At 46.8% G+C, this 22328-nt stretch overlaps 1 protein-coding gene across 1 annotated transcript; it reads left to right on the top strand.

Moving 5' to 3' along the window:
• The first annotated feature begins 1279 nt into the window (after window positions 1–1279).
• LOC114581757 (keratin, type I cytoskeletal 19-like) lies at window positions 1280–13206 on the top strand. The gene is made up of 8 exons (XM_028702296.2): window positions 1280–1877; window positions 5627–5709; window positions 6303–6459; window positions 7897–8058; window positions 8676–8801; window positions 9799–10019; window positions 11475–11503; window positions 12960–13206. Exons 1-8 carry the CDS (start codon window positions 1389–1391, stop codon window positions 12980–12982), a joined length of 1290 nt encoding a protein of 429 aa, XP_028558129.1. The 5' UTR covers window positions 1280–1388; the 3' UTR covers window positions 12983–13206.
• Window positions 13207–22328: the final 9122 nt, after the last annotated feature.

Raw genomic sequence — 22328 nt, 5'->3', positions numbered from 1 at the left:
CGAGGTACTATTTTTGGGTTAGCTGAGTCTGTAACCTGAAGCGTCTGTAACCTGAGGTACCACTGTACTTGAGAAACACAACCATCTCCGGAAAGAGACTTTAGGCTGATAGGCTATAACTTGAGCTGTACTACTGGATCAATCCTGAACCATCTCTCTCCTCAAATGTTAGCATCTATTGTTTTATTGCTGCTTATAACACGAAAGTCAATAAAAAAAATCAAAATCATTTATCTAGTCCAGCCTTCCATGACCTGGTTTCCTCCAGATAGCTCCACCTTCCACATCCCTGACCATTGGCCACGCTGACTGGGGCTGCTGGGAAATGGATTCTGATAACACTTCAAAGACTCCTCACCCCTGATGTCTATCAGTAAAGCAGACTCCCTTGGGAGGTGGTGGACTCTCCTTCCTTGGAGGTTTTTAAGCAGAGCCACCTGTCATGGACGCTTTAGCTGAGATTCCAGCATTGCAGGGCATTAAACTAGATGACCCTCAGGGTCCCTTTCCAGCTCTATGATTCCACACAAAAACAGACCCGTGGCTTTGTACTCATGCAAAAATGTTCCAGAAATATCCACTTCCTTCGAAGAGGAAAAGAGGGCCTTTCACGTCTGAAGGCTTTTTACCGCCTGGCTAAAATGATAGAAGAAACTGAGAGGGACATTCGTTTGAGGCATGCTTCTGTTTTCCTTTCACAGGGGACCCCTTGTTGCAGCAGGCATTGGATCTGGGACACTTTGAAGATACTCAGATCACCTTTCACAGGGACCTGATTGTTATCTGAGCTGCATCTATGCAAGAGCCTTTCAGCAACCACATCACTCTCGATTTCACCTCCAGCAACTTTGCCGGGTGACTGGCACCTACAAGTTCTCCCCACCCCCCCCCCACCCAAACTGCTCCTACAAAGGAGTGTGTGTGTGTGTTTATGTACAGGTGTGTGTGTGTGCGGACAGGTGTGTGTGCTCAAGGGTTTAGCTGCGGCTTAAGTAAACTATCATCTAGGTTTTACCAGTGCCTTTCCCCTGAGCCAAAAGCCACCTACCGTGAATCACACCTTTTGTTGGCATGGGGGGGGGAGGGCGACACAGCAAGGTAAGACAAAGGGGAAAAGGGGAGGGGAGAGGAGGAAAATGCAGTTTCTTTGCAAACACTTGGGAAAGAAACACAGCCCACTTTGTGCTGACTGACCAATGAGTGTTTAGGGCTGGTCCGTTCCAGAGGACTCACATATCAGCTTTGTTGGGTGGACAACCCTCTCCCCCCCCAACCCAGAGGCTGACATAAAAGGAGGCAGGTGGAGAAGCGTTGCTCACATTTCTGCCTCCAGATCACACACTGTGTTAACTTGCTTGCCAAGAGCTGCTTTCAGAAATCCCCTCTCAATGGCCAGTTACAGCTTCAGGCAATCCGTCTCTGGCGGGGGCTATGGCGGGTCTTCCTTCAGAGCTCCAAGCATCCATGGTGGATCTGGTGGCCAGGGCATTTCCATGTCTTCCGCTAGGTTCGTCTCCTCTGGGGCTGGAGGAGGCCTAGGGCTAGGCTATGGCGGAGGAGCTGGGGCTTGCTATGGTGGTGGCCTTGGCGGTGGCCTTGGCGGGGGCTACGGTGGGGGCTTTGGCGGGGGCTTTGGGGGAGGTGTTGGAGGTGGCTTTGGTGGCAGCAACGATGGCCTCCTGTCCGGAAACGAGAAGGTCACTATGCAGAATCTGAACGACCGCCTGGCCAACTACCTGGACAAGGTGCGTGCTCTGGAGGAAGCCAACACAGAGCTGGAGGTGAAGATCCGAGAGTGGCACCAGAAGCAGTCTCCCACCAGCCCATCCAGGGACTACAGCCACTATTACAAGACCATTGAAGACCTCAGAGACAAGGTAGGACTTCACATTTGCAAGCCGCATGGCTGGAGGGGGTTGGATTGCTCAACACGCACCAAGGGCCTAGCTGTGAAAATGGCAGAGGTGGAGAACTACACCCACCCACGCAAATAGCTGAGCTGGGTAGGTCTGGTTAGGAAGTCCCGACCTCTCGGCACTTCCATCTGTAAAGTGGGTGCAATAGCAACCTAGCTTGGATGACTGTGCATGTTTTGTAAGAGCTTGCACAATGAAAAGGCTGCATTCAGATGCTTGCACTTCAGTTTTGCCCTACTGAGGATGGGTATCACAGTAGCCTCCCTTACTAGGTGAACAGCACAGGGCTGGTGCAGTATCTTCACAACTGGGTGAATGAGACAAGAATCAAAGCCAGGCTTTAAATACTGCAGCTGCACCTGTCTCAACCAGGAAGTGATACAGTGGATTAATTCCACATGCTGTTCATTAGCAATAATTTCCATTTAGCCCCCTTTCCTCTGTGGAGAATACATGTGTCGGTTGCCCCTGCAGTGGTTAGCCCCACAAAGGTATTTTTTCCCCTTTCTTTTTTTGCCACAAAGCCCTTATTGGATAGATGTGGCTGCAAGATGTTGCATTTGCAAACAGCTTTGTTCTGTGCACTGCTGCAAATTCAGTCATTTTACCCATTCCAGTGTATTCATAGCGCCAGAATGCAATGCAATCCATCTCTTTATCTGTCTGATTGCAATGGAAACTGTTTGAATACAGCCAGTTTCCTTATCTGTTTTGTTCCCTGGCTCCAAGACTGCAGCAAACAATGCCTGGCTTCAGTTATTAATGCCCTCTGGCATTATCAGAGTTTGGTCACGCTGGGCTACCTTTTCTAGGACTGCAGCTATGTGAAACTGTTGCTGGCACTGCCCTCAGTTCAGCAGTATTCTGATCCTTGATAGTTCTTAATGGAACTTGGCTGAGCAACCACCAAATATCAAATTCTAGAAGCCAATGTTCACAATCAATCTTAGAACTGAATGGGAATTTATTTTCAGGGTTTGCAAGAGTGGACCAGGGAAACTATATGTGATGCATGTCATAAAGCAAGATTTAGACTGCAACCCTGTACACACTTACTAGGGAGCAAGCCTTGCTGAACGGGATTTATATCTGAAGAAACATGCATAGGCTTGCCCTATTAGTTGCTTAGTCCGAATGTGCATTTGGAAGTGTGGCATTTGCCTGGATTTATGCTCCTAAGACTCTGTCTCTCCTTCATTCCTGCATGAGGTTGGGCATTATCCCTTCCCATGCCATAAGGTCAGGAATGGAGACTGAGACATATTTTCACCACATCCTGAGTCTGCTCTCACATGGAATAATAATGTGTTGGGTGAGCCAGAACCAGTTATGGATACATACCATCAGCTGCAATTCTTGTGGTACAGCATTGCTTTTCTAGCAGTCGTGGTGGGTGGAAAACTCATGGTCCTCCAGGTGTTTTGGTCACCTGTGACCATCAGCCATGCTGTCTTGGAATGATGGGAGTTGTAGTCCAACAATATCAGGAGGGTGTCAGGTTCTTCATCCTAGCAGTAAATGCAGGCTTCCTCAAACTCGGCCCTCCAGATGTTTTTGGCCTACAATTCCCATGATCCCTAGCTAGCAGGGCCAGTGATCAGGGATGATGGGAATTGTGGTCTCAAAACATCTGGAGGGCCGAGTTTGAGGAAGCTTGAGTAAATGCTTTTTTACCACATCCATCTCACACATGGCCTATGAGAGATAAATACTTTTCTAGTTCTGAACCTTTCTTGCAACTGGAAAGTTCTTCCTAATATTGAAGCCTTTGTCTCTGTGAAGTTTAAACCCTGTGCTCTCCCTGGTGGATAGGGTGAAAGAGTGTCCTCCCCACTCCTGCTTCTGATTCTTTCACTCATCCCTTCATGCATCACCATCCTGATTTACCAAGAGGTTTCACACAGACCTGAACTGGTTTCTCAGCAGAGGCCTCTTGGTTCTGAAGTCAACCTTGTTACCGCAGGGCTGCTGTGGCTTTGTTCGAGAACCTGTGGTTGAACCTACTGTTATTTCGAAAGGGGGGGGAAACAGACAAGAAAACTGTGGATGTTGGCTAAGCTATGTGCACCGTAATCTTCTCTCTTTATGTACAAGACAAGGTTTATTTTGCTCTAGCAGAGTCATCGGCACACAATGGGAGTTTGTTTATGAATGAAGCACACACGCCCTCAAGGCACACACGGAGAGGCACAAAAGCAAACAGTTATTGTAAGGAAATCTGCACCAGCCTTGAGAGTTCATGACCATCGCCTCCCAAGGAGGCTTGTCACTTTTCATTTTTACCCTTCAGGTCCCTGAGCAGGGCCTGAAATAAACTAGAGCCAGCAAGGAACTTAGCACATCAGCTATACAGCTGGGTCAAAGCCAGCAGGCTATGGGCAGAGCTTGGGGTAGATTCTGGTGGAATGTGGGTGAGGAATGAGTAAAGATGTCAATCCATTGACAGTTTACAGATGTCACTGTTAATTATTCAGCCTATGAGCCTGGGATCTGCCACCACATAATCTAAGGATGGAAAACAATGCTGGGCCAGTCACAGATCTGGTGGAGCTGGTATTTTTCTAAAAGAGGGATGAGGAACCTATGGTCCTCCAGATGTTGTTGACTACAGCTCCCAGCATCCCTGACCACAGGCCATTCTGGCTGGGATGGATGGGTCTGATCACATCTGGAAGGCCACAGGAGTCACATGCCTGTTCCAAGTGTAATGTAGGCTGAGTCACGTCTTTATGTTATGGAAAAATCAGTATAACGTGATGCTATGGGACTGGGTGAACAAGTGAATCCAGGGCTGTCCTAAGACATTTTTTTGCCTGGTGCAAAAGGGAAGATGGTACCTGCCACATTTCACTTGCAAAAGTCAACCAGATTGGTGGTTTTGTATCGTGCTTGGATGCTGGCAACAGGACAGCATCTTGCACTGCCCCAGGAGGCAAGAGGCTGTCTTCAGGGGAGCAGGCCGGACAGTGTGCCCCACAGTGGAAGCTGGTTCATATAGGCAAATGGGGAGCTGCCCCTCCAACCTCAGTCTGCCCTCAACTAGCTCCCACTTGCCTGCCTTCTTACAACAATCAGGGAGTGGCTCTGTCTGTCATTGGCTCTGGCTGCACCTACTATTGATCTCCCAGCCTTCTGCGATACAAGCCCCAATGGGTGCCAGCCACCACTGGAGGCACATAAAGCTCAGTTCATTCCCTGTTCCTCGGCATTAGGCCTCTGACATAGCTGCATCACTTTGTCTCATGATAGGGCCGGCCCTAAGTGTTCCAGCTTTTTTCAGGATGTAGTAACAGACTCACTAGCACTACTGAAGAGGCTCCTCATGAGGCCGGAGGAACAACGGCCGGCTAATGTTTTATTGATTATTGATTTTAATATGCTGTAAACAGCTTTGAGATTTTTATTATATTATATTATATTTGAGATTTTTATTTTTATTATAAATCAATATAGAAATATAATAATAATAATAATAATAATAATAATAATAATAATAATAATAATAAAATAAATAAATAAACAAGCAATATTATGTACATTCAGAAGACCATTTCCCCTCCACAATGTGCTGAACCACAGCTTTCACACATCATTGCAAGCAAATCAATCAATGTGTGTCAATGGCCACCAAACCTTTTTTTTTTTTTAAAGAAAACTTACAATACACATGAAAGCAAATAACCCAACACGGGTCGCCTCTTCTCTTGCAGATCCTTGAAGCAACAATTGACAACAACAAGGTTATCCTGCAGATTGATAATGCCAGGCTGGCGGCTGATGACTTCAAAACCAAGTGAGACAACTTTTCATAGGCAGAGAAATAGAAAGAAATGGGTTAATGTGGATCAATGACCTTAGTATTAGGGCATAGACATGATGCTCAGAGCTATGGTGAAATATTGAGCAATTATGCCAGAGTATGCTGGGGACGCTGTGGTCTAAACCACTGAGCCTCTGGGCTTGCTTATCAAAAGGTCGGCAGTTCAAATCCCCGCAATGGGTGACCTGCCGTTGCTCGGTCCCAGCTCCTGCCAACCTAGCAGTTCGAAAGCACACCAGTGCAAGTAGATAACAAGGTACTGCTGCAGTGGGAAGGTAAACAGTGTTTCCGTGCACTGCTCTAGTTCGCCAGAAGCGGCTTAGTCATGCTGGCCACATGACCCAGAAAAACTGTCTGTGGACAAACGCCGGCTCCCTCGGCCTGTAAAGCAAGATGAGCACAGCTACCCCAGAGTCGTTCGTGACTGAACTGTCAGGGGTCCTTTACCTTTATGTGGGGGATGACTAGTTTTCTTGGCACTCTACATTTCACAGTGATTAGATTAAGGCAGCTCAGACAATTTTAGCAATTGATCATCATTTGCTGGCATTGATTTGTTTTAAAAGGTTTGAGTCTGAGCAAGCCCTGCGCATGAGTGTTGAGGCTGACATCAATGGGCTGCGCAGAGTCCTGGATGAGCTGACCTTGGCTAGAACTGATCTGGAGATGCAGATTGAAAATCTGAAGGAGGAACTGGCTTACCTTAAGAAGAACCACGAGGAGGTAAAGAAAGGCAGCATTCAGCATTTTGAAGCATGGTAGCATAATAATAATGTAACAAAATGACAATTTATTGTTTATTATTAGTTGATTGTTGCTGTTTCTTTTTCTGATGCTAATAATAAGTATATACTACAGTTCTAAAAGTTCCCAGGGCAGTAAGAGTTTCCAATAAAGTAGAGTATTAGAAGACCACCAATGAAACCATAAAGCCACCATTGCCATAGTCACCATATATAACCCACAGCAGCACAGAACATCAACATCCAGTGATGGGCAAACCCATCTCAATAATCATCAAAGGCCAAGTGGAACAGATCCATCTTCATTAGGTGATGGAAAGGCGCTAGGGGGCAGACATATCTGCAATGGAGGGAGTTCCAAAATCAGGGAGCCATAACTGAGAAAGACCTGCTGCAGAAGCTGTTTCAGATTGCCAGATGTTAGGAGGATAAGAAGGATGACTCTGAAATAGAGAGGGATGGGGCGGTTGTAGCCTTCTAGATGCAGCGGGCTCACAGTACCACGGTCTATTCCTCATTACTGAGGTCTCAGATTTAATGTATGGTGAGACATCATGCACAGAGGACCACATATAAGGTGGAGAAGAATTCTTGGCTTTCTACCAACCTCTGTCACCCTCTGCCACCCCCCAAAACCAGCCTCCACCAGATGCCAAAGCACACACACACACACCCTTCCGTGGTGGTGGAGGGGATAGCAGCAGAGCTGCATGGCGAGATGAGAGGACGTAGGAATGGTCTCTCCTCACTCTGTTGACCTGGCCCTTGACACACTGCAGGACAGCTTGCTGGGGAATGAGGGGTGGGTGGGCATAGGAAACCCCTCATCTTCAAGCATGCCTGTGGTGCTGCTCCCATTTCGACGTCTTCAAGGGAAAGAGGAGTGTGACTGAGGAGCAGGAAGATGCAACTTTCGGTTCCAGGGAAGGACAGTGGATAAAGGATAGTCTTCAACACTAGTCTTACTCGGAGTAGACCCAGTGAAGGCACTAACTTGGGGCCATTAACTTAAATGGGTCTACTCTGAGTTGGACTTAGCTGAACACCACCCATAGTTTTTCCTGATACCCCCTTGACAGTCCGCCCAACAATCTGAGGCTAACTCAGAAGGTTGTGGATGTGGACTCTCCTTCATGGGAGATGTTTAAACAGAGGTTGGGCGGCTATTTGTCAGGGATTATTTAGCTGTGATTCCTGCACTGCATGGGGCTGGAGTAGTTGACCCTCCAGCTGTACAGTTCTATGATTTTATGACACACTCTCCCTGTTTTTCCAGACAACCTCAGATAATCCCTGTGTTAGCCCAAAGGGAATGTGGGATAGCGTGCCTAACCCTAGATAAAAGGATAGCTGTTAGGCATTGTTGCTCTGCTGACACACCTGCAATTAATGCCTATGTCTTGGTCTCTTTTTACAGGAAATGAGTTCTATGTCTGGGCAAGTGGGAGGCCAAGTGAGCGTTGAAGTTGACTCTGCTCCTGGCATTGACCTCACCAGGGCTCTGACTGATATGAGAGACCAGTACGAGAAGCTGGCTGAGAAGAACAGGAGGGACGCTGAGGCTTGGTTCACCACCAAGGTGAGATGGAAAAGCCTGGGAGAGGAGGAAAGAAAGGGAAGGTCTTTAAAAAAAGAAACCAAGAGAAACAATTTCGTGGAAGAAAACTGGGCTGCTGTGAACTCACCATGCCCACAAAATTGTACTGCTGAATACAGTGCAATAAAATGTAAATGTAGAGCTCCTCTAGATTGGTGAAATTTTTTTGCAGGTATATTCTGCAACACGCCATAGTGCATTAGTGGTGGATGTATACTGGACACTTCATTCCGCCTTATATGGTTGTTCTGCAATGCTTCCCCAACGCTACCGCATTATTGCCATCTGGAGGGGCGCTCTTCAGTTATAGTGTTACAAAACCAGGAGACACTCCCTCCACTGCAGGACATTTGTGCTATGAAAAGTTGCGGGATTTCAGCAGGAAGCAATGGGGACATTCACCCCAAAACGTTTGCAGGTGCAAAGAGTATTAAAAGTGGGCTGACATAGAATTGCCCCCATACCACTGCAAGCACAAATCACCATGAATGGACAGTAGAAAGGATATCAGAAGGGCCTGTAATAAAACGAATGCGGTGTAAATAAATTCAATGTGAATGTTGACATATTCTTCTTTATTTCTCCCCTTAAACAAACAGACTGAAGAACTGAATCGAGAAGTTGCGGTCAACACCGAGCAACTTCAGAGCAGCAAGACTGAGATCACAGACTTGAGGAGGACCCTCCAAGGCCTGGAGATTGAGCTCCAGTCTCAGCTCAGCATGGTAAATGGAGTAGTGATGGGTTATTTCTACTGCTTGGGTACCGAAATAAGTAGTCACGGGTTGCGTTCGCCTTTTGTAGGGTGTGTGTGAAAGAGTCAACCTCCACCATAGTAGGCAGTAGGCCTCTGAATACCAGTTGATGGGAATCACAGGTGGGCAGTTGTGCTCATGTCCTCCTTGCAGGTTTCCCACAGGCATCGGGTTGTCTACTGCGATGACAGGATGCTGGACTAGGTGGGCCATTGGCCTGGTCTAGAAGACTCTTCTTACGCTTTAGGGACATGGAAACTCTAGAACAGTGTCTCCAAGCTGTTCTCGGACTACAATTCCCATCATCCCTGACCACTGGTCTTGCTAGCTAGGGATGGTGGGAGTTGTAGTCCAAAAACAGCTGGAAACTCAAGTTTCGGAAACCCTGCTCTGGAACACAATGAATGTGCATGCTCACTTGCACACAAGCACACATTCCCCCTATTATCTGAGAAGGGAAAAGTTGAAAACACTGGGATAAAATTACTTACCCAATTCCTAATTGTCTCTCTACAAATACGGGCTTCTTTCCCCCCCTGAAACTGCAAGCTGCTGCTAATCTCAGAACTGTTGCACAATGCAAATGATAGTGTTAATTTACATTTGTAGCCTGCCATATTTTGAAGTCCTCATGGCAGTCAGCAGTTGGTTGAAATGCAGCAATAAATACTTAGCATGTATTAAAACACCACACCAGGTAAGTTCTGGCCAACTAATGCCAGCATAGCTGTGTAAACACTGTGCAGTGCTTTTGAAAGGTGTTCTGACAAGGGCATTGGCAAATCCCAGGTTTCAGTATTGACTTCCAAACAAATATTTCCATTTAGCTGCAGACGCCTGTTCTCTGAACGGCAGCCCAGTTTCCCATTATGCTTACAACACTTCTTTAAAATTCACACCCATATCTTGGTGACAGTCTCTGCCACACCCACACACACTTTCTCACCGACACCACTTCTCTTCTCAGAAAGCTGCCCTGGAAGGCACCTTGGCCGATACGGAGGCTCGCTATGGGGCTCAGCTGTGCCAGATCCAGGGGGTGATCGGCAACATCGAAGCACAACTGGTTGAGGTCCGATCGGACATGGAGCGTCAGAACAGCGACTATAAGACCCTGATGGACATCAAGTCCCGGCTGGAGCAAGAGATTGCGACCTACCGCCAGCTCTTGGATGGCCAAGATCTCCAGTAGGTCACTTGACAGGTCTCTTATGACCTAGTGCTCAAAGAGAGCTGATGTCTCTGGTTGCCAGATTCTGGGTATTAACCCAGCCTTTAATAACCCACAACAGCTACTAGCCTGCCACTCAATCAGCCAATAAATACTAGGCTACTGGGGGTTGGTATTGACTGGGAAAGAGCTCCACTCCCTTGTGCTGGGGATCCCACATGGTTTCCATGCTGAGCACAGGGGAAGGATAGAATCTGGTTTAATCACTCACCTGCATGGAATTCTTGGTCACCTATGGTGACCAGGCTCATGGTGATAAATATTTCTTCACATTTTCCCTGTGACACTTGGGTGGCCATTATTAGGAGGAAGAACGATGGAGCTATGTAGGCTGCAGAGCTAATCTCACGCTTCTGTTCCTATAAACCTTTCAAGCTCGAGGCTGGCTTCCCATGTTGTAAAACCGAAAAACTGGTTTTGTGTCAAACAAAGCTCTAGACACGGAGATTAATCCATACGGGGTGGAATCTGGTGGCACTGGTTCCATCTGCACTGTGCATTTAGTATCATACCAGCTTTAACTACCATGGCTTCCTTAACCCATAGCATACTTCATGCGTAAGTAAGGAATTAGGACTTGCCAATCAAAAGGTCGGCGGTTCGAATCCCCGCTATGGGGTGAGCTCCCATTGCTCGGTCCCTGCTCCTGCCAACCTAGCATTTTGAAAGCATGTCAAAGTGCAAGTATATAAATAGGTACCGCTCCGGCGGGAAGGTAAACAGTGTTTCTGTGTGCTGCTCTGGTTCATCAGAAGCGGCTTAGTCATGCTGGCCACATGACCCAGAAGCTGTACGCCAGCTCCCTCGGCCAATAAAGTGAGATGAGCGCCGCAACCCCAGAGTCGGTCATGACTGAACCTAATGGTCAGCGGTCCCTTTACCTTTACCTTTATCCCACATCCAACCTAATGCTCAATTCCACCCATTGCTTCACATTGCCCCTACCATTTGTTCTTTGGTATGCAGTTTTCCAGCAGCTGCATACCTTTTCTTTGGGTCAAAGTAGGCAGATTGCTCAGTCACACAAATGTTTCCCACAAAGCTTTGTTACTCTGGTTCTTCTACTCAGAGAAACTGCAGGAAGTTATGGTCTGGACCAAAAGTTCATACAGCACTAGGGAGAAGGAGCCACTTTGCTGGCTGTATTTTTTACATTTCAAAATTCTGCCCTCCAAGATACTGTTCAACTACAATACCAAAAGTAAAACAAAAAACAAGAGATGACAGTATTGTCCCCCTCCACGTGTCAAAGAGGAGGTGATCAGAGGGAAAGAGACAGGCAACCACACAGCCACTAGCTAATTCTTCTTAACTTAGAATAACAACCCCAGGTTGGAAGGTGGACTGTTTCACAAAGTACATTTGGTCTGACATTGATAGTTAATGTATCCCATTCTTCTTTTCCTCCACAGTTTCTCCGGAAGTGTTTCGGGAACTAATGGTGAGGCTTCCTTCTTCATGGCGGGTTGAGGGAGTGTTTAGTACAAGCCATAGGATAATGCGGCCACTTTGCTGAAGCTAAACAGGTCCAAGCAAGCCCACATAAACCATGTTGAATTTCATGGTGACAGAAAGGTGGGCTATGAATTGGCCCACTGACATCTCTGGCATAGTGCCCCTTTTCTTCTCTACATGTGCCATGCAGAAATCTAGATTATTTGGGCTTTTTAAAATATATTTTTATTTTTTCAATTTTTTCAAATTTTACAAGTGTCAAATAAGAGAAAACAAAGCAAAGCAAAGCAAAGCAAAGCACACATCCCTTTGACTTCCCTCTCCCCTTTTGTAGATCCTTGTGAATCTCCTTGCATCTCCTTTATAATTCAAATTTTTGCTAATCCTTTATTGCTCCTTATTTCATTTTTTTAAGCTACAAGTTTTGCGTCAGACCTTAGATTATGTGGGCTTTTGCTTGGTTTGGCTGCTAAATCCAAAAGAGAATGGCCTTTACCACAGTTTCACCCAAATTATTCTCGTTTCCATTCTGCCTATGGCTCCACTGTCTCCTCCCTCCTCCCTCAGCCTCACCCCTCAACAAGCAACCCCTGACTTCTTCTTCATTGCCTGGCTTCTCTGCAATGCAGGCATGGAGGCCCAGAATGGCCCTTGCTTTTCTCCCTTGGTCTGAAACAGTTTCCCTGCCTCTGCTGTAATTCAGATAATAAATTCACTTAATAAGTCCTTCAAACGACGATTCTCAACCTCGTGTGCCCAGATGGTTTTGGACTGCAACTCCCATCATCCCCAGATATCTTAGCCATTAGTCAGGGATTATGGGTATTGTAGTTCAGTAGGTTAGAGAACGCTGCTTTGAACAGAGGCTGTGTTGCGGATATGCACTGAAATATTAAATACTCCGTTGGGATAAGACCAAGAAGACCAAGGAGATAAGGAAGTGATATTCCAGGTGGCCTGGTGTTTGGGATCATGGCCTGGCTGCTTCCTTATCCCATCCACCTGCCATCTTGGGCAGCAAGAGGAACGACAACAACAAAATTGTTCACAGGAAGTAGCAGGAAAACATGGAGTAGCCCTATTAAGGCACAGTGCCACCCCTCAGAGCCACAAGTGGTGTCATGGAGTCAGTTCCAGTTCCATTGCCATGGCAACCCCTTCTACAGGAGGCCCCTGAAGTCTCACAAGAAGTTAGCGAACTCTTGTGAGATCATGTTGGCTGCAAGTGGGAGGCCAAGGCTAAGACAGTTCAGGGTCCTCTTTAAGGAGGCAAATGAAATTTCATTTCTGAGGATAATCTTGCAGGGCCAAGGCTGGAGTCAGAGCAGAGGCTGTGACTGAGCCTCCCTTCCATGGTTGGTGTAGACTTGGAGTGCTACAGCTGGTTTCAAAATGTGTAACTTGGGTCCATTAACTCTTTCCCCCACCTTGTCTTGCTACAGGCAAAGCAGATGATAAGAAGTGAGGAGCACTCTCCTTTCCAGAAACAGGATGGGCAGCTGCCGTTTGTGGCAGATGAAAATCATCGTTTCAAAATCACTTAGCAGCAAACTTCATGAGCACCCATTCTGGATGACTGAGGGCCACACAATGGCTAGATTCTCTGACTTAGCTCTTCCTGCTTTTAACCTTTCTGTATGGTGTTTCTTCTGCCTAATAAAGTTCCTTTTGGGCTTCTGCAAAATGAAACCGATTCTCATTGCTAAGAGAGAAATTGACTGCCTGTTAATCACTGCAAGTTCTGATGAGTATATGACAAAGGGTTGTATTGAATATAGCATTAAGGTGAACATTCCGTCAGTATAACAATTTTTCCATTTACAACTAAACATTCTCCTCTCTCATCTCCCTGTGCCCTGCCAAGTTTATTCTGGGTTTCTCCCGACCCTTCAGAGCAGATCTGGGCGTGGTACAGGGCACGAGAGTGGGGGGAAATCCTATAGTGCTAGTGCAGGAATTTAGACAAATAGTTGAATATATTTTATCAAAGCTGGTGAGGAGGTAATTTCCCTCACCAAAATCTAACCCCTTTTCCTGCCACATGGGAAAAAATTGATGCCACAAAAAAAGATATCACAATTAATTGATCTGGAATAATCCTCCACCACTCCAATTCCATTATCACAATCATCAAACACATTAGAATCCCCATGTAGTACATAAACACACACTGGAAAAGACTTTTTAACACTTTCATGGCCGGCCCAACCATTAGACGGAGTGAGACAGCTGCCTCAGGTGGCAGGTGCCAGTGGATGGCAGCAGTTTTCCTCTTCAACTATTTTCCTCAATCCCCCAAACTAGCCTGACTTTGCACAATCTAAGCTAGCCTGCTAGACTTCAGGCAGGCATGGGAGGGTGTTGTCCCCTTGCCAATGTTGTCAAAATTGAGTACACTTCCATTTGGATTCTGTACATGGAATGGGGACATGCTCTGGTTCTTTGCCTCAGGCAACAAAATTACTTGCACAGGCCCTGAACTCTCTTCAACCACCCTGACTGTAGAATCATAGGAGGAATGCAGATTATGAATAACCAGCTACTAACCATGGTGTATATGTAACTGCTTGGAAGATGACTGGTCTGTGTTATCGTCCCATTTACAGAGGCAACTTTTCCTAGATGTCCCTAATCTATTCATTCTGAAATCTGGGGAGTCAGGGCTGCAGTAGAATCATCTTCATCAACTTACATGACGATAAACATGCCTGGCTTCCCAAGTGGCTACATGCATGTTGTGTTTTCGGCCAAACTACATGTTATATGTAGCTGTGTGATTCTTCCTCCACAACGGGGATTCTCCCCACCCCTTCCTGCTTCAAGAAAAGGAAGCTACAGGGATGTAGAATCTCCTGTGAAGGACTAGCTTGACTTTTCCTTCCTGCCATTTGTCCCTCAAACTGGCCCACTTCCTTTCTAGCTCGTGTCTGTACAGGCGGCGACCATTTTGTGCAGGGATTCTGTTCCTAGCTCCCAAACATGTCGGCAGAATGTGCATAAGCCTGCCCCATTAACCCCACCCCCATTGCACCCCACCCCATTACATCCCATAATGCCTTGTTCTGCCCTGTTCTGCTGCCATTCTGCCCTCTTCCAGGTCCAAAAGAACCCACACGTTGGTGGCCACACATCAGTTGAACACATGCAAAATGGCCACCACTTGTATATGTGAGTGTGAGATACAGATTTACCCTGCAGGAAGAAAAACAGTGTGGGGACCAGAGGTGGAGCAAGATGGGTGCGGTGGGTGTGGTCCGCCATGGATGTTATCCCTGAGGGGGGTGACATTGCCACTCCACCCCCTGGGATGCTCGCGGCGGGCGGCACACCCCCTGGGACGCTCACCACGCCCCCCTGGGATGCTAGCCCTGCCCCCTGGGACACTAGCCCCACCCCTGTGGGCAGCTAGCCCCGCCTTTGGTGGGGACTTTTTAAAAAATGCAAAGAACTGGATGAGAAAGAGTAAAGGAGCTTCTCCCTCTTCACCCACTGGTCCTGCATTCAAGAGTCTACATTCCAACAACTTGGATGGTTTCAAAAGAGTTGGGACGTCTTGTGCATGCAGTGTTTCGTGCAACGTCACACACCTTCAATCGGCCTCACAAGCTGGCGCCTCTGTTGTTTCCTTATCCATAGCTGAGTACTGTGAACACAAAAAGGAGGGTTATGCGACTGTGGGCCTGTGCCCAAGCCTGGCATTTCTTGTTCTCCTCTCAAATGGTCATATCTGCTTTCCTGAGCAATTAATGGTTTGGGACTGTTGGAAGTGACTTGCTGTACCAGCAGTTGGACTGGAGCGTTCTTCTGATACACCCTACAGGCAAAGGAATGTTAACACTTATTAACTGCTGGAACACAACGGTCCATGTGATTTGGGCTGGGCTTTGTTTAGGGAGCATCCCTGACATGCGCAGCGTACAGACTGCAGCCCCTTTGCAGCTGCAGCTCTGGGAAGCTGCCTTCTTCAAACTTGGGTCCCCAGATGTTGTTGGACTACAACGCCCTTGATCCTTGACCACTGGCTGAACTGGCTGGGGATCCTGGGGACTGTAGTACAGCAACATCGGGGGACTCAGGGTTGGAGCACAGGGTGTGTGGGAGATCGGGACATGATCTTACATGAAGGCTTTAGGATGAAACAACGAATATGCCAGGTGTGTGCTATATTTTCCAAGACTTTCCCTCTCACACTTGAACAAGATTCAGCCAAAATATTAAATCCTGTCTCCACAGACAGGAATAGGATCTTCCATTGAGATTTGAGCATTACCAGCCTCCCCTGACTTCAGCACACTTAGAGACTAAGGACCTTCAGGATAGCCATGATTCACATGTAGCCGTGAGGTTTCCTATTGGCCGTCCTTGAACTCTGCAGCTGAGTTTAGGGATGAGCAAATCAGTCCATTTTGGTTTCTCTACGTTTCTAATTTTTCTAACCAAGTTCAGTTCTCCAAATTCCCATGTCACTTTGTGATTTTGTTTATAGTTTTCTTGAAAAAGTGTCTGCATTTTAGTGCAAATTTCTCCTAATGGGCATGGCTTTGAATGCAATTTTACTTAATTCATACATTTTTGCAAGCCATTTCCCCTAATATAATGCGTCTTGTATGTTACTTTCAATAATGTATGGAGTTCATTCAATGCAGTTTTATTCAGAATAGACCCACTGAAATGAATGAACTTGACTAAGTTAGGTCCAATAATTTGAACAGGCCTGTTCTGAGTAAAATGTAATTTAATACTATCCATGCATTTTGTGCACACGGTATATACATTTTTGTAGACACTACTTGGCTGGAGAAGCGCATTGCAGAATTCAGAGAAGTGCAAATGTGAGAGAATGACTGCCTTTTGGTTTACTTGCTGAATTAGGCGGATTCACCTTCAAATGTGAACTGAATCATATCACTGCCCCGACAATCCCTAGCTAAGTTCTTTTCTCTTAATTGAAAACAAGCCTCTTCAAATCCCAATATGAAATTCGTTTTAATACACAAGCACTAGCTGTATATGTTGTAATGCAGCTATGATAATAGAGTGTGTCAGAAAGTTTAGCAAGCACAGACAATTCCCATTGGGGCCTGGCCATAGAACCGCTGGTTGAATTCACAAAGCCTATTCTGTGAGTTTTAATCCACCCATGTACCAAGTGGGGAATCCTCAAGGGAAGCAGCTAGATGCTTTGGAAGGCAAAGAAATAATGGTTCACTGTTCCATATCTTGACATTTGTGGGGGAACCTTGCTGTGAGGAACTGAAATCTCTGTGCGTATGAAGCAATCAGGTGTCTGGTTCTCACGGTCTGAGAACTCAATATAAATTATCACAAATCCCAATATTTGCTAGGATCAAAAGATTAGGCACCGACTTCCTGGCGACTTTGCTCCACAGACAGACACGCAAACAGTAACTAAGGCTGTGAACTTACCTGTGCATCTATTAATAGTGAACCGTTGCTCCTTGTTTTTCACTAATTGTGGCATCCGTGCTATAAAATGAGCCAACGTCTAAGTATTTCCATCCCCATAATAGCTTGATTCACTGGAGGTAGGCATGGAGATCTCCCAGAGTGATTCAACAGTCAATCCCTCTTCCCATGGAACTCTGGGAATTGTATCTGAGAAAGGAATAGGGGTCTCTCAGCACCCTTAACAAACTACAGCTCCCAGAATTCTTTGGGGGGAAGCAATGACTGCATAAAGTGGTATGATCCTGCTTTGAATGTATAGTGCAGGTGGAGCCTTGGCCTAAGAATTCAACATGGGGCTAGATCTCGGTTCCTCATTTCCTTGGAAGAAGTTTCTTTTCCACAGGGCAAATTAATCCACAGTCTGAAGATATTTCGAACCATTTGTAAGACCAGTTCAGCCTGCCTACATCTGCTTTAAAAATCTACGCGTGTTAAGCATTGTCCCGTGGATAATGGTTTCATGTCCAGATAGAAAAAAAGAGAATGTCTAAATCGCAACAGAACAGTTTGAGTGTTTTTCTTTCTTTCTCCCAGGACCCGGTGAATCATAAGCTAGTCATAGGCAGAACTATTATTCACGGGAACGGTTTCCTCGGTGCACAAATTCATTTAATGGGGCGAAGGGCGGGGGTACACACACCTGAATCAATCACATTTGTAATGACTTTTCCAACATGTAAAAAACGGTCCTGAGGTTCAGCCCATTGTTTAAGGGATTACTGAAAAATGCAGTGACTGAACATGATTCAACAAAAGCTTGGATAAGTTCGTGAAAGCAGCTGGGGTTTCCGCGGTGGAATTCCAAACGGGAGGTGGTGTCTGAGCCGGGGATTGCAACCTAAGCCTAGAAGGATATTTGAACGCGTTGCCCAGACACAGCCGAGGAGCACTCAGGATCAAGAGGGATGGGTGTATTGCCGATGAGGAATGCAGAAGGAAAGACCAAGCTTTTCTCTTGAACAATGCTCCTTTGTTTGGGGTTGGCTGTGTTGCCAGGGACACGTATATATATACACACACACACAGAGAGAGAGCGCGTATCAAGCTCAAAGAGGTTCTTCACTTATTAAAAGTTTCTGATTTTCTTTCCAACAGGCAGTTATCAACTTGATACAGCTCCTCATTGAGCCGAGTACTTATCTGAACATTCCTTTCAGGGAGATTAAAATAAATGGAAGCAGCACACCTAGCAGAGGTCTTGCCACTTGTGTCTGTTCCAGAAGGATGCCAGAGGAATGTGTGTTTTTTCCTGTCAGTACAGAATCCAAAGGGGATTCTCACAAGTCTTGTGGATGACATGGTGGTAGTGGGAGAGAGAACTGAGTACATGGTCTGAAGTTCTGCGTTTCTTTCTTTTCTTTTCTTAAAAAAGTACTGCCTGCCCAACTTTGTATCTGGCGCTGAGGTGGGCACCAGCAAGATAGGAAGGCTTGAGACGAAACGGAGACAGAGGAACATGCATTCCTTGAGAACATAAAAAAATATTTGTCGAATGGCCCATGTCCCCATGAGTACTGAAATGCCAACAGATAAACTTCTCTGGAAAACCTACTGATTGAGATGGCGCCCCCACACTCCAAACGAAGAAATGAGACCCAGGATTGGGGTGTGTGTTTTAAAAATAAACAGCTATTTTGTTGAACTTTTTGGGGCTTCTGCAATGGTCTGTTTTTTAATGCAACACAAACATACCCTCTCCTGTATATTGCTATTATTACAGGACGTGGGTGGTGCTGTGGGTTAAACCACAGAGACTAGGACTTGCCGATCAGAAGGTCGGCGGTTTGAATCCCTGCAACGGGGTGAGCTCCCGTTGCTCGGTCCCTGCTCCTGCCAACCTAGCAGTTCGAAAGCACATCAAAGTGCAAGTAGATAAATAGGTACCGCTCTGGCGGGAAGGTAAACGGCGTTTCCATGCGCTGCTCTGGCTCGCCAGAAGCGGCTTAGTCATGCTGGCCACATGACCCAGAAGCTGTACGCCGGCTCCCTTGGCCAGTAAAGCGAGATGAGCGCCACAACCCCAGAGTCAGTCACGACTGGACCTAATGGTCAGGGGTCCCTTTACCTTTTTACCCTGCATTTCTCTCCAAGGAGCTCACACTTCTCCCCCTCTCCATTTTACCCCCCACAACAACCTTGTAAGTTAGATTAGGCTGAGAGGCAGTGGCTAGCCCAGGGTCACCCACGGAGTGCTTCGTGGCCAAGTGGGGATTTGAACCCTGGTCTTCCGGGTGCCAGTGCAGCACTCTGACCACTGCACCACACTGGCAAGCTAACATCAGTGCTACAGAGGGCCGAGGGTGGAAGGGGACAGAAACCCTGGAGGGAGGGAGAATGGAGTGGGTGGTTGCAATCCTGAACAGGGAGCGCTGCACCCTGCAACATTTTGTTGCAATCCCCTAGTTTGCAATACACATCTGGCCAAGTTTTTGATGCTCCTTATTCCATCTGAGTCCCATTTTCCACCCACAGCTCTTCTCAGGCTTAGCATGATGAGATCCTGGACTTGGGTAGTCTGGGCATGGGGTGGTTAGAACGTTGGACCAATGCCACTGGGAGAGCTGGGTTTGAATTTCCGCTGAAAAGCATGCTGGGTGACCTTGGGCCCAGCCACCTACTGCCAGGCTGATCCAGGCCTTTTCTTTTTCAGCTGGAACTCACCGGAACTCAGTTCCAGCACCTCTCAGGTGGGGACCATTGCCATTGGGAAGCGTTCACGGTGAATTCCGGCACCTCTTTTTCTAGAAAACAGCATTGAGCTGATCTACTTCACAGGGTTGTCATGAAGATAAAATGGAGGAGGGGTGGGAACCTTGAGCACCACCTTGAGATCTTTGCAGGGAAAGCAGGATATAAATGTAATAGATTAATTAAATGAAACAGAAAAGAACTGGAGGCGTGGAAGGAGAAGAGTTTTCTCTGAGAGAGATCAAAATGTCCAAATCCATTATGGAGGCGATTGGGTGGAAGCTTTCCTTTCCTTTCTCTTTGACCTGAACCCTGGCAGTGAAAAAAGATTCCAGGCAAGATGTCTTAGTTAATGTTGGACTCTGGGCTTAATGACCTTACTGACGGAAGGAGGAGAGGAAGAGGACTTTAGATGGAGATATAGATATATATATAAACTTCACTTCCTTCAAAATGAGGTAAGCCTGTCTTGCTGCATTTGAAGTCCCTCCTGCTCATTGTGTTGAGTGAGGACTCTCGGCATCTGCCATGAAGTCCAGCCCTGAAGCCACTTCTGGTTGTGAGGGTGAAACTAGACACGGATGCCTGCCCCCAAAGTCCTGTCCTGAGCGCACCACCAGTTCCAGGGCTCGACCGCGGTACTAGCCAATCCCTCCTGAGCCTCACCGCTTCGGCCTTTGCAAAACTCTGCCCGTCAAAGCTGCGGTTTCGATACAACTCTGCTGAACAGAAGGCTGGGTGGGCAACAGCGCAAAGCGCCCACCCTGAACAAAATCATGAACAATGCTTTATGGCTTCGTGAGAGACGTCGAGACCGGCTTAGTCAGTACCGTCCTTTTGAGGAAACCATGACAATGGCACTGTTTCCAGAGCAAATCTATGGGAACATGCCGTGGCACACCCTGTCTGCCAAATGAATGACAAGCCGGAAAGCATCAACCTGAGACACATCCCGGTCCTCTGTGAATTGAACAAAGATGTGATTGTACAGCGTTCAGGGCTAAATGGAGCATGACCTGAAGACACTCAGAAAACCATCACAGGAGAGGGATGGTTAAAGTGCTTAGGGATCATGAAGGTTGCCAACTTTGCTGATGCTTTCTGGGAATGCCTCTTGAAGACATCTCAGGGCTATGCCCACTAGGCAGGCTTGTCTGTGGGTTTTGCAGGCCCCCTCCCCTCCCCTGGTGGTTTTTTGCAAGGATATTCTGCATCATGTTATTGCCTAAGATGCCATCGCAAGGGCTTAGCTAATCAAGATGTCGAGCGCACCTTTGCAATTAATGCTCAGACCTTTTCAAAGTGCAAATTGCACCAGCTAGGGAAGGGGAACCAATCATTAACGTGGTAAGAGCAGGCACAGATGGGGGTTTCTTCTTGTGCTGGGGCTCTGAGAAAAAGCTTTCCCCTGAAACTAGTTTTGGCGTTGGGAGGAAATCCCCCACTGACATCAGTGGGGGAATTTCCCACAAAGCAAGCAGCAGTTTCAGAGGAAAGATTTTATTCGAGATCACAGCAAGCAAGGAAAGGCCTAAACCCACCCACTAATCTACTGTAATCCCAATCATGATCAGCTCCCTACCAGCCATGCTATTTGCATTTTTTAAAAAATCCCATATAGTAAATGCAAAAATTGCACTTAGCTTCATTTTTAGTTTGGCTCTAAATAACTGCACTGATGAAGCTTTCTTGGTGTTCCATCAAAGACATACCTATCTCCACCCCCAGCGTTCTGCCCGGACATTGAGATCCAGCTCCGAGGGCCTTCTGGCGGTTCCCTCACTGCGAGATGTGAGGTTACAAGGAACTGGGCAGAGGGCCTTCTCGGTAGTGGCAACTGCCCTCTGGAATGTCCTCCCATCAGATGTCAAGGAAATAAGCATCTATCCTGCTTTTAGAAGACATCTGAAAGCAGCCCTGTTTAGGGAAGTTTTTTATGTTTAATGCTGTATTGCATTTTTAATATTTGATTGGGAGCCGCCCAAAGTGGCTGGGGTAACCCAGCCAGATGGGCGGGGTATAAATAAATGATGATGATGATAATGATGATGATGATGATGATGATGCTAATCTACAGGAGCACAGGAAGCAGCCTTATACCAAATTAGACAACTGCTCCATCTACCTCAGTGTTGCTGACTCTGACTCACAGCAGCTTTATGAGACTTTAAGTTGGAGTCCTTCCCAGCCTTACTCAGAGATATTAGGGATTGAACTTGGGAAGGAGGGGGTTGCAAGCAAACCAGGTGATCTACCACTGATCTATATTGTTGTTGTTTAGTCGTTTAGTCTTTAGACTCTTTGTGACCCCATGGACCAGAGTACGCCAGGCACTCCTGTCTTCCACTGCCTCTTGCAGTTTGGTCAGACTCCTGCTGGTAGCTTCGAGAACACTGTCCAGCTATCTTGTCCTCTGTCGTCCCCTTCTCCTTGTGCCCTCCATCTTTCCCAACATCAGGGTCTTTTCCAGGGAGTCTTCTCTTCTCATGAGGTGGCCAAAGTATTGGAGCCTCAGCTTCACAGTCTGTCCTTCCAGTGAGCACTCAGGGCTGATTTCCTGAAGAATAGATACGTTTGATCTTCTTGCCGTCCATGGGACTCTCAAGAGTCTCCTCCAGCACCATAATTCAAAAGCATCAATTCTTCAGCGATCA

This window comes from Podarcis muralis, chromosome 13 (genome assembly GCF_964188315.1).
Source record: "Podarcis muralis chromosome 13, rPodMur119.hap1.1, whole genome shotgun sequence".
Classification (NCBI taxonomy): Eukaryota; Metazoa; Chordata; class Lepidosauria; order Squamata; family Lacertidae; genus Podarcis; species Podarcis muralis.
Note: the sequence above shows the minus strand (reverse complement) of the source record. Positions and strands in the feature narration are given on the sequence as shown.

Bases quoted from the DNA above. Each gene is read 5' to 3' on its own strand.
- LOC114581757 (XM_028702296.2), top strand. From the start codon at position 1,389: ATGGCCAGTTACAGCTTCAGGCAATCCGTCTCTGGCGGGGGCTATGGC. The intron at 1,878-5,626 runs GTAGGACTTCAC...CTTCTCTTGCAG, and splicing joins TTGAAGACCTCAGAGACAAG to ATCCTTGAAGCAACAATTGA. The intron at 6,460-7,896 runs GTAAAGAAAGGC...CTCTTTTTACAG, and splicing joins TTAAGAAGAACCACGAGGAG to GAAATGAGTTCTATGTCTGG.